This window comes from Microcebus murinus, chromosome 5 (genome assembly GCF_040939455.1).
Source record: "Microcebus murinus isolate Inina chromosome 5, M.murinus_Inina_mat1.0, whole genome shotgun sequence".
NCBI classification, from domain to species: Eukaryota; Metazoa; Chordata; class Mammalia; order Primates; family Cheirogaleidae; genus Microcebus; species Microcebus murinus.
Genome location: NC_134108.1, coordinates 1879253 through 1893953, shown reverse-complemented (window position 1 = coordinate 1893953; position 14701 = coordinate 1879253). Strand labels below are relative to the sequence as shown.

The following is a 14701-nucleotide window of genomic DNA, read 5'->3' as shown; positions in this document are numbered from 1 at the left end:
AGGGTGACAGAGTGAGACTCTGTCTTAAAAAACAAACAAGGGAAGAACGCAAGCATGAAACAAGCACACCTGAACGTTGAACTTCCCAAGACCTACTGGCACGAGCCCTTGCATCACTGCTTCCACGCACTCAACAGAGGGGACGTGAAGCCCGTGCTGCTAGGGGCTCAGTGACACGGGGGAAATTAAAGCTGCCCTCAAGGAGCTGAGGAGTCAGTGAAACGGGGAGTGGAGGGGGAGTCTAGGGAGAGTGGAGGCCGCTGGGAGGGAGGGCAGGGTGGGAGGCGCAGGTGAGGGAGAGAGTGCCCTGCAGAGCTCGAGTTGGCACCAGGGACGGTGTGGGACACTCGGTGGCCTCTGCCCCAGCTGCCAAGCGCTTCTGGCAGGAGGTGGCTTTAGGGTCTGCCGCAGGTAGGCCGTGGGGGGCCCTCGCTCTCCTGGAGACCTGGGTGGGCTCTCCAAGACCACGGGGAGCCCTGGGGGCTTTCAGCAGGCCAAGGGGCAGGAGAGATTTCTTCCTTCACCAACATTCACGCAGTGCCTTCTGTGTCTGGCACTCCCCGAGGCTGGGGCACATGGTGACTCGTGGATGTGGTCCCCGCACCCCGCAATGCACAGCCCAGGGCTGCCGGTGGGGGCTGAGCGGCACGTGCTGTGATGAGGGGCCTGGATACCAGGAGTGCGCAGACACCCAGACCTCGGCTCCAGGGCGCGGACAGGGAGCCTGGGGCGACCTAAGCTGAGACCACCTGGTTGGTAGGAGGCCTACAGCAGAGGTGCCATGACTGAGTGTCCTGGGGTCCTGGCAGGCAGACACCTGGTCCAGACCAGGACAGGGACTCGCAGGAACAAGGCCATGTCTTCCTGGTGGGCTTGCTGAGCTCAGAGGAGGGAAATCTGTGCCTGCATGCGGTGCTTCCTTGGGGCCGGAGAAGGAAGCCGACCAGGTACAAGCAGGTGGGCTGGTGGAGACAGGTGGGCTCCTCCAGGCTGGCTGGGACGCAGCTGTCCCTGAAGTCTGTTCTATCCATGCATTCCGTTCTGCTTAAGCCAGTCCTGACTAGCAGGGACAATTACCCCAGGTAGGAGCACGTTTCTGTCTCCTGGGTCTGCGAGCAAGACCATGTGGCCAGGACTTGGGGGTGGAGCAGGTGAGTGGGGGCTGTTCGTGCCTCTGGGCCCCACGTGGCTCTCTCTCACTGCTAGTCTCCCAGGCCTGAGGCCCAGGGGGAGTGGGCAGAGCTGGAGGGAAGACGGCCACCTCCTCCCTGCACAGCGGCCAGCCTCCACGGAGCACGTCTGCCGGATGCCACCGAGGGATTCCTGAATGAGGCTCCTCAGTGCTAGGAGCCACAGAGGCAAACAGTCGTCCCCCACCTTTGTCTGTACCCTGGAATCTGCCGTCACCGCCGAGAGAGGGGACACTGGCACCTCTGGGCCCTCCCCATTCCTTTCCCTCTGGCTTCCAAGTCCAGAGGCCAAGGTGGGGCCGGTCACCGGGCAGTGCCACATCCACAGGCTGCTCCCGAGGGACTCTGACCTCCCACTGCCAGCCCGGCCGCCCAGCAGGACCTTCTCGGGCAAGCGTCCTGAAGGGATGTGTCCCGGCTGCTCCTGCCCTGGAGGAGCTCTCCTCCCAGAAAGCACACGCCAACCTCACGCGACAAGAGCTCGGTTCAGCGTAACAGAACTGGCGCCACACACACTAACGCTCTGTTGCAACAGCGCAGCCCGGGGAGGCCCGGACTCCAGGAGCCGTGACCTGTCGTGGCAAGAAGGGAGGCTGTGCTTCCCCTGCCCGCTGACCGTGAGGGTCACCACGGCTGGCACTTTGTCCCTGGGAGTCTAATCAGAAACAGGAGTGCAGCCAAAGCAGACACGCACTTAAAAACTCAAGGCTTCATGCCTGTCATCCCAGCACTCTGGAAGGCCGAGGCGGGAGGATCGCTCAAGGTCAGGAGTTTGAGACCAGCCTTAGCAAGAGCCAGACCCCGTCTCTACTATAAATAGAAAGAAATTAATTGGCCAACTAAAAATACATAGAAAAAATTAGCCAGCCATGGTGGTGATGCCTGTAGTCCCAGCTACTCGGGAGGCTGAGGCAGAAGGATCACTTGAGCCCAGGAGTTTGAAGTTGCTGTGAGCTAGGCTGATGCCACGGCATTCTAGCCCCGGTGACAGAGTGAGACTTTGTCTCAAAAACAAAACAAAACAAAACAAACCCCTCAAGGCTGCTGTAACCGTCCTTGCCAGCCTCCAGAGCATTTGCACACAGTGAGGACAGAAACTCTGATCCTGGGCATGCTTCTCTGGTTCAATACTGTGCATACAGTAGGTGCCTAATTCTTGTTCTTGATTGACACATCATGCAAGACCACACCGGCTATTTCATATGTGACAGCCTAGCCCCCAGGGCACAGCCTTGGGTGACGAATGTGCCCAGGGGGATGATGACAGTCCCATTTCCTGGCCAATCCCTGGAATGCCCTGGAGGTCCTGCTCCCAGTTAAAGGTCCGACTTGGCATGTAACTACCTCGGGAAAACACGTCAAATCCTCTTCTGGGTACGCGTGACCAGCACCGCAGCCTTTTAGTGAATGCTATTAGCCTTCTACATGGGCTCAGAGACCGAGGAGGAAAATGTACCGCAAAGCTCAAAATATATAGAGACGGTTTTGTCAAAGTTGGCGGTCTCGCTTCGAGCGGCCCGGGAATCTATAAGGTCCAGTGAGATCTGACAAACGCGCCACCCTGCCCCTGACCACGAAGCCAGGGGTATGGAACCGCAGAATTCACAACGGTTTTCCTTGTGTCTCTTTCCGACCACCCAAAGGCAAAGCATGTCCCATCAAATCACGGGTCCCAAGACCCTTGCTCTCCTGGTCTGAGAGCCACACACGCCACGCCGGCGTGTGACCCCCTTGGGACGGGAGTGGGGACCGCAGGGCAGGACTGCACACACAGACCGCCGCTTGTTTCAGAGGAGCTTTCGGGGGGCGAGGGGGAAGTGCTAGGACTCGTGGGCATTAAGAAATCCCGTTTTGTCGCCATCTGTGACCACAAGGATCGCCGGAGGCCCGGAGACGTTCCGAAGTCCAGACGGTGTGACGTCTCGGCTGCCCACACTCACCTGCAGGTTCTGCAGTCCCCCGTAGGCTGTGAAGAGCAGCAGGAACCCAGAGGACACCACCAGGACGTTCCTCAGACTCCTTTCCATCATGCCGGGTCCCCGTTGACCGCAGGAGGACGCGCAAATCAGTCGCTCCCTAAAAGAAGCCAAGGGGTGCTCGTGAGACACGGTCTGTCCCGAGAAGTCCCATCCTCCCTGTCACCTGAGCTGGACCTGTGTTGGTCGTTAAGGCCGCTGGTTAGTGAGCATGGCGGCGGCCGGCCCAGGAGGCGCAGGGAGCGCCGTTACTCATTCACCCGCTCTGCGTCCGCCGTTGCCCCTCTCTTGGGGGGGGGGCGAAAGATGAAGACTCTTACCAGCTGGTCTGTAATGCTACCTTTCCCTGTTACTGTCTAGCAGACCTGGCCCTCATGGCGAAACATAAATTGTGTGTTTTTATATGCATGCGTGCACAATGGTACCTTCCTCGCTAAGAGAATTCGTCAGCGGTGCAGAGTGTAGACTTTAGTCTTAAAGAGCAAAGCATAAATGTCAACGTCACGATACACAGTCCAACTTCTGGAAGAGTGCCAACGTGATTATAAGATCCCGGGGCCAAAGTCTCAGTATTGCAAAGCCGATATGGTTTTATAACACTGCAATAATTTAAAAAAAAAAAAAAGAAAAACCACCTTAAGCACAGTGCTTTACAACTTGTAGAACACTTTTAAGTGCGTCATTTTGTGTTAACTACAGCAATCCTAAGATAGTTATCATTACAAATCTGAGACCCGTTACAAAGCATGACACTGAACTTCAGAAAATGGAAGAGACTTTAGCGATTTAGGTCTACATCCATGTCATCCAACGCAGTGGCCATGGGCCATGTGTGGCTACAGAGGACCGAAAATGAGGCCAGAGTATCTGAGCAACTGAATCACAACTGCATCTCATTTTAGTTAATTAAAATGAAAGTTAATTTAGTTAATTTAAATGGGCACAAGTGGCTCGTGGCTACTGGGTTGGATAGGGCGGCCATAGAGCTTTAAACAACTCTCCCCAAACTCACAGCTAATAAGCAAGAAGAATCACCTTTTATTCCAGTGTCAGTACAACTCGGCGCCTGCAGGCTGAGTGCAGAGCTCTGTCAAGGCAGCCCTTCCATCTCGCTTGGGTCTGGAGGGCCACCCCGCAGCCTGGCCACCCCCACTCGCGGTGGCCGCACTGCCCAAGACAGCATGCCACCCCCTCTGGGCTGCGCGGCCAGTGGCGAATGGGACGGAGTTCTTGCCGCTTAGCTGATTCCAGTGAAAAGTTTCATGGAAATAATGTTTTGCATATTAACTAAACATGGATTAACATGTACATACAGACGGGAGAACTACACAGTCTCGAGAAATGCATTAGCCATGCGTGTGGCATGCGGCCGGCAGCCACGGGAACAGGTAAGCTCTGCAGGTTCACGTCCTAACCCTGTGACTCCTTAGCTGGGTGGTCTCAGGGGTCAGGTTACTCCCCGAACCTCAGTTTCCTCCCAAAGAAGGAGCACTGCAAAAGTTCAAGAGGCTAATAAGTTTGGAAGCCTCTGGAATAGCCCCTGATCCACAGTAATCACCAATAAATGTTGATTTGCCGAGATGACACTTGGACTTTCAGAGAAGCTACAAGCTGGAGCAATATCTAAAGAAATATACTTAGCAGAACATGGATTTTTTTCGCACTGACCTTGTAACCAATCAATAAACTTTGACTTCCTTCTTTTTTTTTTTTTTTGGTGGCATTTGGTTGACTTCAGTCTGGCCTGCTATTACCCACAAGTGACTTGCGTTTAGAAGACCTTCTCCACGTCATCTGTTGCTACACTTTCCGGAACCGACCGTGAGGACTTGCTAACTGGCTCTAGGACATTTCCCAGCCTGAATGTCCCAAGGTGCTTCACGCCGTGCACAGATAGACCTGGGAGGTCTGTGTCACTTGCCCCAGACACACCCTCCCCGCCCCTGCAGCTGCCCCACTTATACCGGGAACTAAGTCCTGAGATCCTGGCTCGGACCACACCTGCCGTCTCCCTCTCAGTCCCTCCCTTCACCTAAGTGAAGAGAGATTTTTAAAATTGAATGGTGGCCGGCCCAGTGGCTCACGCCTGTAATCCTAGCACTCTGGGAGGCTGAGGCGGGAGGATCTCTTGAGCTCAAGAGTTTGAGACTGGCCTGAGCAAGAGTGAGACCCTGTCTCTACTATAAATAGAAAGAAATTAGCTGAAAAACAACTAAAAATAGAAACAATTTGTTGGGCATGGTGGCGCATGCCTGTAGTCCCAGCTACTCGGGAGGCTGAGGCAGTAGGATCGCTTGAGCCCAGGAGTCTGAGGTTGCTGTGAGCTAGGCTGACGCCACGGCACTCTAGCCCGGGCGACAGAGCGAGACTCTGTCTCAAAAATAAATAAATAAATCAAATAAAACTGAATGGTGCATGTTACCATCTGCCTTTGCTCTCTAGCGGAATAAAACTCTTCTGAGAGAGTTGTCTGCCAGTTGTCTACGGCCCCTGTGACCAGGACAGGTGTCAGTGCGGTCACCAGGTGGCTTCCTCATGAGCAGAGGGACGCTCCCATCCTACCCAGGCCCCCGACTCACACGTTCCCGCAGACATGCGGCTGGAGGAGGGACGTTTGCACGGCAAACTCTGCAAACCCGCGCTGGCCGGGCTCTCAGCGCCGGTGCCAGTCACTAGCCCTGTGCCCCACCCCCCCCCCCCAAGCCGTGAACCAACTGGGCGGGGGGGGAGGGGGACCTCCCACAGGCTGGAGAGAGGTGGGCATGCGTGATCCAAGGTACCAGCAGTCATTTCACACCTTAAAATTAACATCTAAACCGTATCAGCTTGAGCAGAAAAGATTATTTCCTAGATCTGCTTGCATCTGATGGTCACTTGCTGGATAGAGAAATGAAAGCTGCGGCGTCTGATAGGAGCTGGAAGAATGAATGTTCCGGAGAACCCGGGACCTTGTGCGGCAGCAGTGGCTTCACCAGCCACTAGGGGACACTGCTTTGCTGCCACTGAGCTGGCCGACTGCTCCAGGGTTTTGAGAGTGACAGAAACACATTTCCGATCAGTAAACTTCCTGCAGAGACGCTGAAGATGGCTTTTAACTTAAGGGAAGTGTAATCAGGGGTTTGCTCTTTTAAAGAAAGTACTCAGGTGAGCAAATTAATGTCAATTCTCTTGACATTTAAATCTGGAATCTTGAATCGAAGCAGCACCAAACATTCAAATGTGCCTTGTTCATTAGGAAGGTTTTTATCTACATAAAGATGAAAAATGTATATATAAAGACTAGAACAAATTGTCCGCTGTAGGAATTCTCACACTTTGGAAATAAATGGGCTCGATACTCTGTGTGTGTGTGCATGCGTGTGCGTGTGTGAGGGCGTGTGTATGTGTGTGTGTGTTTAAAGGAAGAGCAATTTGCATTAGTGCAACTATGGCTTGAGAAAGTGTTTTCTGTTAGCAAACATTCCAGAGCATCCAAACTCTCGGAACGGGCTGATGACCCAGCTGGGCCCTGGCTGGAGAGACCCCGAGCTGAGAGGGGTCACCTGCACTGGGTCTTCCTTGGCTGAAGCACAGCCCAGGAAGGCGCTGGGGTAAGTGTGAGCCCACGGCCGATCTCCACAGCTCACCAGGGAGGGCAGAGCCCGCCTTGCGCCAACTCAGCGGAACACACTCTCATCCTCACACGGTTTCTGGGTCGTATCAGCCCTCCAAGTCGCCCTGACGTGCCCTTGCCCTCCTGGGCCTCTGGGTCTTTCCTTCCCTCTGGGGTCCTCAGCACACACTTGGGACTAAACAGCCCAACCCAGAGGGGTCCGCAGGGCCCTGACCAGTGGCTGAGACAGGGGCGAGGCTCCTCATCCCACGCCGAGGTGGGGGATTGGCAGGTCTGCAGCTTACACGCTTCAATCCCCTCTTCAGTGCAGGGACGCTGTGAGTCAGCGCACGGGCAGTCTGGGCTGCCCTGCTCTCATGGAGCACACGTGTGTACATGGACTTGCACACACATGCACACATGCACATATATGCACACATGCACATGCACGCAAATGCAGGGACACACACGCACAAATACACTTTTCTTCGTGCACAGTCCCTTTTCCCTTTCCAAGGAGCTTTCTGCTGCCTTAGATATAGACCCTACTTTGCTAACCCTTCCACAACAACTTTTGGGGTCTGCCCTGTGCCAGATACCATCACAGCTACTGGGGCTTCCACACTGATGAAAGGGCCAGGGGGCCCCGCTCTCAAAGGCGCTACATTCCGGTGGAGGAAACAGATAATAAACAGCTGGGCAAAGAGAGAACTCGGATGAGTTCGACGGTGGAGGGTGCTGCGCTGAGGGTAAGGCAGTCATGAGGCAGAGAGTGCGGGGCACACACGTGACCCGGCTCCCGCACCGGGGCGGCAGAACAAACAGCACCGCTGGCCGGCAGAGCAGCGGCCCTGCAGACAGATACCCGCGGAGACAGAGTTTCCCTCCACAGAGACCCAGAGCCCGGCTCTCCACGCAGCTCAGGAAACGGGAGCGGCGCTTGGGCGGAGTCAGACCCAGCCCGGCAGCGCTGAGAGTAGCTGAGGACGTCCAGGCAGAGATCCGGGTGGCCGAGGGCCAGGAAGGCATTTGTCCACGGAGCCCGCACGCGGGGCCGGCCGTGGCGACCTCGCTGGAGCTTCCCAGGTGTTTTGTCTGTGCAGACAAAGCCGCCGTGGTGCTAGACTGCACTGGCAAACCTCCAGAGATCACTTTGCACCTTTGCTCCCGTCACACAAACATCCGTAAAATGTGAACTCCGTCCCCGCGCCACTAGTAGACGGCGCCGTCCCTGTGTGCTTTACCTAGTCCGTGGTCTCCTCCGCTCCAGCCGCGGCCGTCGTTCCTGGCGTCTCAGACCTGGAAGGACGGCAGAGGGGCAGGCTGACCCGTCTTCCCGGTCTGCTCCCGGCCAATGTGAGCGGGACCGGCGCTCCCTGGCGCGCCCCGGGCCGCCGTTGCACAACACGCATGTTTGCCCCTGTGGGAGGCCGGGCCTGCCTGCGGAGCCAGTCTCGGCAGACTCGGGCTGGGGAACACTCTCGGCTCTCTGGGAACTGGGGGTGGCCCGCTGGAGCGTCGAGGCCAGACTGGGAAGTTCCCGACATGATTCAGTGAGGGCACTTCAGAGAGACCAGGATCGAAAGTCACTGCTTTTTTAGAGAAGTAAAAGTACATGAGCTCACTTTTATGGAAAATGCTATTCGTGTGTGTATGTATATAGGAATATAAATGGATACACGTGCGTGTGTGCACACACACATATGCAGCACATAGTAGGCTCATTGTGCACCCACCTGCTCACAGTGAACTCTTCTCTGGATGCTAGCATTTGGGGGAGGAAAGGGGCACATGTGCCCTTTTATTTGATACACCTAGATATTATTTTTATAATTCTAGGAAGGGCATCTAATTTTAAAGGGAATAAAAAATTTTGAAGGGAAATATACTTTTATAAAGAGATTTTCTGGCCTGGCGAGGTAGCTCATGCCTGTAATCCTAGCGCTCTGGGAGGCTGAGGTGGGTGGATCATTTGAGCTCAGGAGTTTGAGATTAGCATGAGCAAGAGCAAGACCCCAACTCTACTAAAAAAAAAAAATATATATATATATATAAAATTAGCCGGGCATGCCTGTATTTCCTGCTACCGGGAGGCTGAAGCAGGAGGATCACTTGAGCCCAGGAGTCTGAGGTTGCTGTGAGCTGGGCTGATACCACGGCACTGAGCCTGAGCAACAGAGTGAGACTCTGTCTCAAAAAAAAAAAAAGAGATTTTCTTATAAAGAACTCTAAAAACTAAACTAAAACAGGCACTTATTTCCGGGCAGCCCATGTTCAAGGTTAACCTGTTCCCCTTGGGCTGCCCTCGGGCACTTGGCCACCCGTGGTCTCCACAGCTCTGGCCTCAGAGGCTGCCTCCAGGAGGCCCTGCGGCTGCTCAGGCGCACTCACACCGCCCTGGTCCTGCCTTTCAGATCGATCTTCGCTTCCAGGCCTCCCTGGAGCCCACGGCCGCCAGCGCGGTGCGCGCGGGCACAGGGCTGCGAGCCCAGGTGCTCGATTGGCCCCTCGGGCTCGAGCTTGCCGCCCACTGGCCGGGCAGCTCCTTGGCCTGACCTGCTGATGGACCTGCTGGGAAGCGGCAAGAAGTGTGGCTGGGACGCCCGGTGACCCTGGCGGACAGCGACAGTGTGGCTTCAGCAACAGCAAACGCTCCCCCAGCTCCGCACACTGGACACAGGGGACACATGGGACCAACAAGCCAGGGTCCCTGCCCTCGGCCCCGGCCACAGCTCCGGGACCGGTCTCAGTGGCAGGCAGCGTGACGGGACACAGTGCTCTGCCCCGGGCCATCAGCTGCCCTCCCCGGGGCAGGAGGCCACGCACCTGTTCATCCCTCTTGACCCAGCCCCTGTGCGCGGGTGAAGGCCAGGAGGGCAAGGCAGGGAGTGGGGCTGACGCCGGCTCGGCTGGGGAGAAAACCAAGCTGATGACGCGTCTGAGAACCGAGAGGATTGTGACTCACAAGGGCAGTGAGAGTTCTGTGCTCACAGCGCGGGGCCTCCCGGAACAGTCTGCCCGTGGCCGGCTGTGAGCTCTGCGTCCAGCCCTCCCCCGGCGAGGAGCCCGGGAAGCTCTGTAGCGAGATCTCTGAATGTCCCCGATTGGCCTGGACGTGGCCACGCACCCAACTGTGTCACTTGGCCTCCGATCCCAGACAGCGGTCTGCACCCTCGAGCACGGACGGGGCCCTTCTCGGGCAAATGGGCCCAAGTAATGGGCCCAAATGCTTTCCCAAGGAATCCCCAGTATCCTGTGTTTTTCTTACCCGGCGTGTTCGACTAATGATGGAGTGTGGAACTGGGTGGGTCTGGGGCCCGGAGCTGGCGCGCACAGCTGCTGGACGCCTCTCGCCGTGCCGTGAAATCTCACGGAAACAAGGGCGTGGAGAAGGGGACGGCGGCTCCAGCCTTCACCCCCGGCGCCTTCTCCCATCTGTCCTCGTGCCCGCCCAGCCCGGTGTGCTGAGCTGTGTCCGAGCAGGCTTCCTCCCGCTGCCTGCACGCCACGCCTCCTCCGTTCTCTGGAAGCTGAGCGTCTGACCCGTTCACGTGTCGGCCGCGAACCGAACGCCCACGCCGAGTCCCTCACCGTGCCGGACGGTCGCCGGAGCTCACGCGGCACCCGTCCTCGTGGTCCACAGAGAAAACGCCGCACGAAGCTAAAACACAAATGTGTAGAAGACGGTCTGCCGCCCGGCAGCGGGACGCCTGCGAGTGGCGAGACCGGTCCCACGTGGGTGCAGTGACGGCTCGCCCAGCACCGGCGTTGGGACGACAGCCCGAGCTTGCTCCGGGGACGGCCCCAGGCCGCAGGCAGGCGCTGGCGAGCAGTGCCACCCTGTGCTTTGTGCTCAGCTCACTTTGCATTCAGCAGGTGTCTGCCGGCTTCCGTAGAATGCGTATTCTACCCAAATGAGGGAAACCTGAGCCGGTATTCACGTGCCCAGAACCGATTTAATGTTCTTCGAGATTCTGTCACCGCGAAACGATTGGCTGAAGTGCGCTCAGGCCTGAGAGCGTCAGTGCATCTCTGGAAAGTTTTCGCAAATCACCGTCTTTCCAGCGTCTTCAGTTCTTATCGATGCTGCTCTTTGCAAGGTCTTCTTGTGACCACTCTCAACAGCTGAGCGGCTACAATGCTCTCTGTGTCCCCAGTGTCTTGTGTTTGTCAGCCCCGCAGGTACAGGGTGCAAACCGAGGGGTGTGTCCCTGTTGGCCTTTCCTGCTCCGGGCGGTGCGGGGTGGGGAGTGAGTGCAGCTCAGGCCGGGGTTGGGGGTAGAGGGTGGGGGGCACCAGCACCTCATTCCCAGGTGCCCCTGCAGCCCCTCCGCCCCCTGCCGCCCCACCCCTCACTTTCATACGTGGGAGCCACACTTCTGCCTGATGTTCCAGAAGGAAGAAAGTCCGCAGCCACCCCACCGTCCTCGGGGGTGCGCAGTGAAGTGCGTGGATTCTCACGGACCGCGAGGCCCCCCTGAGCCCCACGCGCCGAGCAAGCAGCGCTGGTTGTAAACCCAGCGCCTCTCTCACCCACGCTCTCCCTCTGCCCCGTCTGCTCCAGGAATGGACGCGCCTCCCCCTGGAATGGCGGCCCCGGCGAGGCCCCACCTCACCACCCACACTTCCTCTCAACGACCCCATGTGGGTGGGGGTCCCCCGTTTGCCCCCCAGCCCTGCCCCAGGAACATGTCTCCCCAGGAATATTTTTTGAGACTTTTCTCTAATTGGGAAACAGAAGTCCTCATCCCTCTGAAGGGAATGTCAAGGGCTGAGCCCGGGGTGAGCAGAGCAGTCAGGCCCTCGCCCCAGCGTGGGACACCGTGGCCAGCCGGTGGCCGGGACAGCTTCCGAATGTGAGGCTGGTGGCGGGCCCCCTCCTCTCCCTAGATCAAAAAAAAAAAAAAAAGAAAGAAAGAAAAAGAAAAGAAAAGGCTCACGAGAGCAGACCCTGCTGAGAACACCCACACCCAGATGTCCACCCGGATAAGACAGTTTTGGCTCCCGGATTCCTCAAATACCACCAGCCCCTCCTAAACCGCCAAAGGTCACAGTGGAAAATCCCAGCTCTTCACACCAAAAGTCCCTAGCCCGGCCCACACGGTATAAAAGGCCTCACCCCCTTCAAACAGAGGTGACTTCTGGGCCTCCCCCTCTCTTGGGACCCCAGAACCTCATCCGGGAGTGCTGAATGAAGCCACGTTGGGCCAGGTGTGGAGGCTCACGCCTGTTATCCTAGCACTCTGGGAGGCTGACATGGGAGGATCGCTTTAGCTCAGGATTTCAAGACCAGCCTGAGTGAGAGCAAGACCCCGTCTCCACTAAAAAAAAAAAGAAAGAAAGAAGAAAGAAAGAAAGAAAGAAAGAAAAGAAAGAAAGAAAGAAAGAAAGAAAGAAAGAAAGAAAGAAAGAAAGAAAGAAAGAAAGAAAGAAAGAAAGAAATTTTTAGGTGGACAACTAAAAATATGTATATGAAAAAGGTAGCCGGGCATGGTGGCACGTGCCTGTAGTCCCAGCTACCCGGGAGGCTGAGGCAGGAGGATCACTTGAGCCCAGGAGTTTGAGGTTGCTGTGAGCTAGGCTGATGCCATGGCACTCACTCTAGCCCAGGCAAGAGAGTGAGACTCTGTCTCAAAAAAAAAAAAAAAAAAAAAGCCACGTTGTTTGGCACCCCCCTGGGTGCTCTGTCTGTCTTTTCTTTTCGCCAACACTGAAGAACCTTACACGGAACAGCTGCTACTCGGCCTGACTTGCTGGAAACCACAGTGGGCAGGAGAAGAGGCCCTTGTCAGTGGGCCAGGACCTCCCCACCCCTGCACCCTTCCGCAGCCCGGTGGTCCAGCCAGAGCCTGGTCCCGGAGCCTGGATCTGCCCTCCCCACAAACAGGCCAGGCCAGGAAAACACACAGGCCCTACAGGGCGCTCTGCGGAGCTGCGGCCACTCCAGACACACTTTCCTGCCACGGACCCTGAGACTCACCCTTCTGAGGGTCCCTTTAGGCCCGGGTGTGGGTGCTGGGTCTCCGGGCAGGTGCCTGTTATCCTGACAGGCTCAGCCCACTGCAGGGCTCAGCTCACCTTATCTCGGCCTCTGCCCTGCCCCTGCCCCTGGCTCAGAGCTCACAGCCGGCAGGGAGAGGGAGGGGTTGCAAATGAGGCCTGGTGGGATGACCCTGTGGGACTTCTCTCAGTGGGACGTCCTTCCGGCCCAGACCTCTTTCAGCAGGGTGACTGCTGGGGCTCTGCTCCATAGAATGTGGCCCTGCTGGGACTCCTGGCCGTGGGGCATCCTTCGGGCAGTTGCAGCGACTCCTACTTCAGTGGGGACCCTCCAACCTGCCCGCACGCCCCTGGATTAGCTCAGTGGAGGAGATTTCTTCGGAAGCCCCGCTTTGTCTCTTATGGGAAGCGGGTTACACTCCGGCTTGCCCTGGGTCCTGGTTGCAGCCACCTCTTTTTCTGCCACCGTGAGGCCCCTGTGAGAATTCTGCCCTTTGCTTTGCTTCTGCCGACGCTGGACTTGAGATTGTCCACTGAAACGAAGGCTGTTGGCGCAGAAATAATCTGTCATTTTTGTAAAGGTTTATTAAAAGCCAAATGAGGCTGGGCGTGGTGGCTCATGCCTGTAATCCTAGCTCTCTGGGAGGCCGAGGCAGGAGGATCGTTTGAGCTCAGGAGTTTGAAACCAGCCTGAGCAAGAGCGAGACTCCGTCTCTACTATAAATAGAAAGAAATTAATTGGCCAACTAATATATATAGAAAAAAAATTAGCCGGGCGTGGTGGTGCATGCCTGTAGTCCGAGCTACTCGGGAGGCTGAGGCAGGAGGATTGCTTGAGCCCAGGAGATTGAGGTTGCTGTGAGCTAAGCTGACGCCAGGGCACTCTAGCCTAGGCAAGAAAGCGAGACTCTGTCTAAAAAAAAAAAAAAAAAAAAAAGCCAAATGGGAAGATTGACCCAGGAAGACAGACCGACAAAGTGGCCAGTGTTCTGTCGTCTCTGACGAGCTGGAAGGTTTTTGTCAGAAGGCGTCAGAGAAGGGGGGCCCGCATCTCAGGGGTGCCTGGGTGCAGTGGAGGGGAGAGCACAGGGACCCCCAGATTGCACCATGCAGGCTAAAGCCTGTCTCGTGTAAGAGGGTCAGCAGAGCTTCCTGCTTCAGCTAATCTTGAGATAAATGGTGTCCCACTCAGTGTCGCAGGGCGAACACTGATCAGTGCATTGCAATTTGAGGACTCACCATGAGATGCTGGGCCGTCCCCTGCAGGCTGCAGCCTCTGGCTCCAGGGGGGCTCTTTCGTCCACTGCAGACCAAGGCGTGCTCAGGGTGGGGTCCCCAGGACGGCCTGCCTGGGAGCGGGCTGGAGGTGCTCAGGCTTGAGCTCAGCCAACAGCCACCAAGGGAGTGGTTCGGGCATCCTAGGGCTGAGCCTGCCCCGGGCTCTCTGTTAGAATCTCTCAAAGATTGAGCTGTCAGGCCTGGTGTGGTGGCTCAGGCCTGTAATCCTAGCACTCTGGGAGGCCGAGGTGGGAGAACTGCTCGAGGCCAGGAATTCCAGACCAGCTTGAGCAAGAGCTAAACCCACCTCTACTAAAAACAGAAAGAAATTATGTGGCCTGTAAGGTTTTTCCGCAGTGGTGAAAAGAAAAGACAGAGAGAGAAAGAGTGGGGCCAAACCACGCGGCTTTATTTAGTGCTCCCAGACGAGGTTCTGGCCCCAGAACCTCACCTACATTTGAATGGGGTGAGGCCTTTTGCCATTTGGGCCAGGCTAGTCACTTTTGGCGGGAAGAGCTGGGCCGACCTTTGGTGGTCATTGAGAAATAGGAGGGGCTGGGGGTATTTGTGGAATCCAGGAGCCAAAACTGTCTTATCGGGGCATGGTAGTTTTCAGCGGGCAGTCATCCTTGGCAGGTCCTTGGCGGGTCTGGTCTCCTGAGCCT

At 56.6% G+C, this 14701-nt stretch overlaps 1 protein-coding gene across 4 annotated transcripts in view; it reads right to left on the bottom strand.

Moving 5' to 3' along the window:
• Window positions 1-10868, bottom strand: part of UNC93A (unc-93 homolog A) — a 33926-nt gene extending 23058 nt beyond the window's left edge. The window contains exons 1-3 of one of the 4 annotated variants that reach the window (XM_076002798.1): window positions 10027-10112; window positions 8003-8057; window positions 3131-3266 (exon numbers count right to left, since the gene is read on the bottom strand). In XM_076002798.1, coding sequence (XP_075858913.1) covers window positions 3131-3220 — 90 coding nt within the window. In that variant the 5' untranslated portion in view covers window positions 3221-3266; window positions 8003-8057; window positions 10027-10112. Of the gene's footprint in view, window positions 1-3130; window positions 3267-8002; window positions 8364-9584; window positions 9876-10026 lie in introns of those variants that run through there. The other 3 variants (XM_076002797.1, XM_076002795.1, XM_076002796.1) reach the window with 3 other exon arrangements.
• Window positions 10869-14701: the final 3833 nt, after the last annotated feature.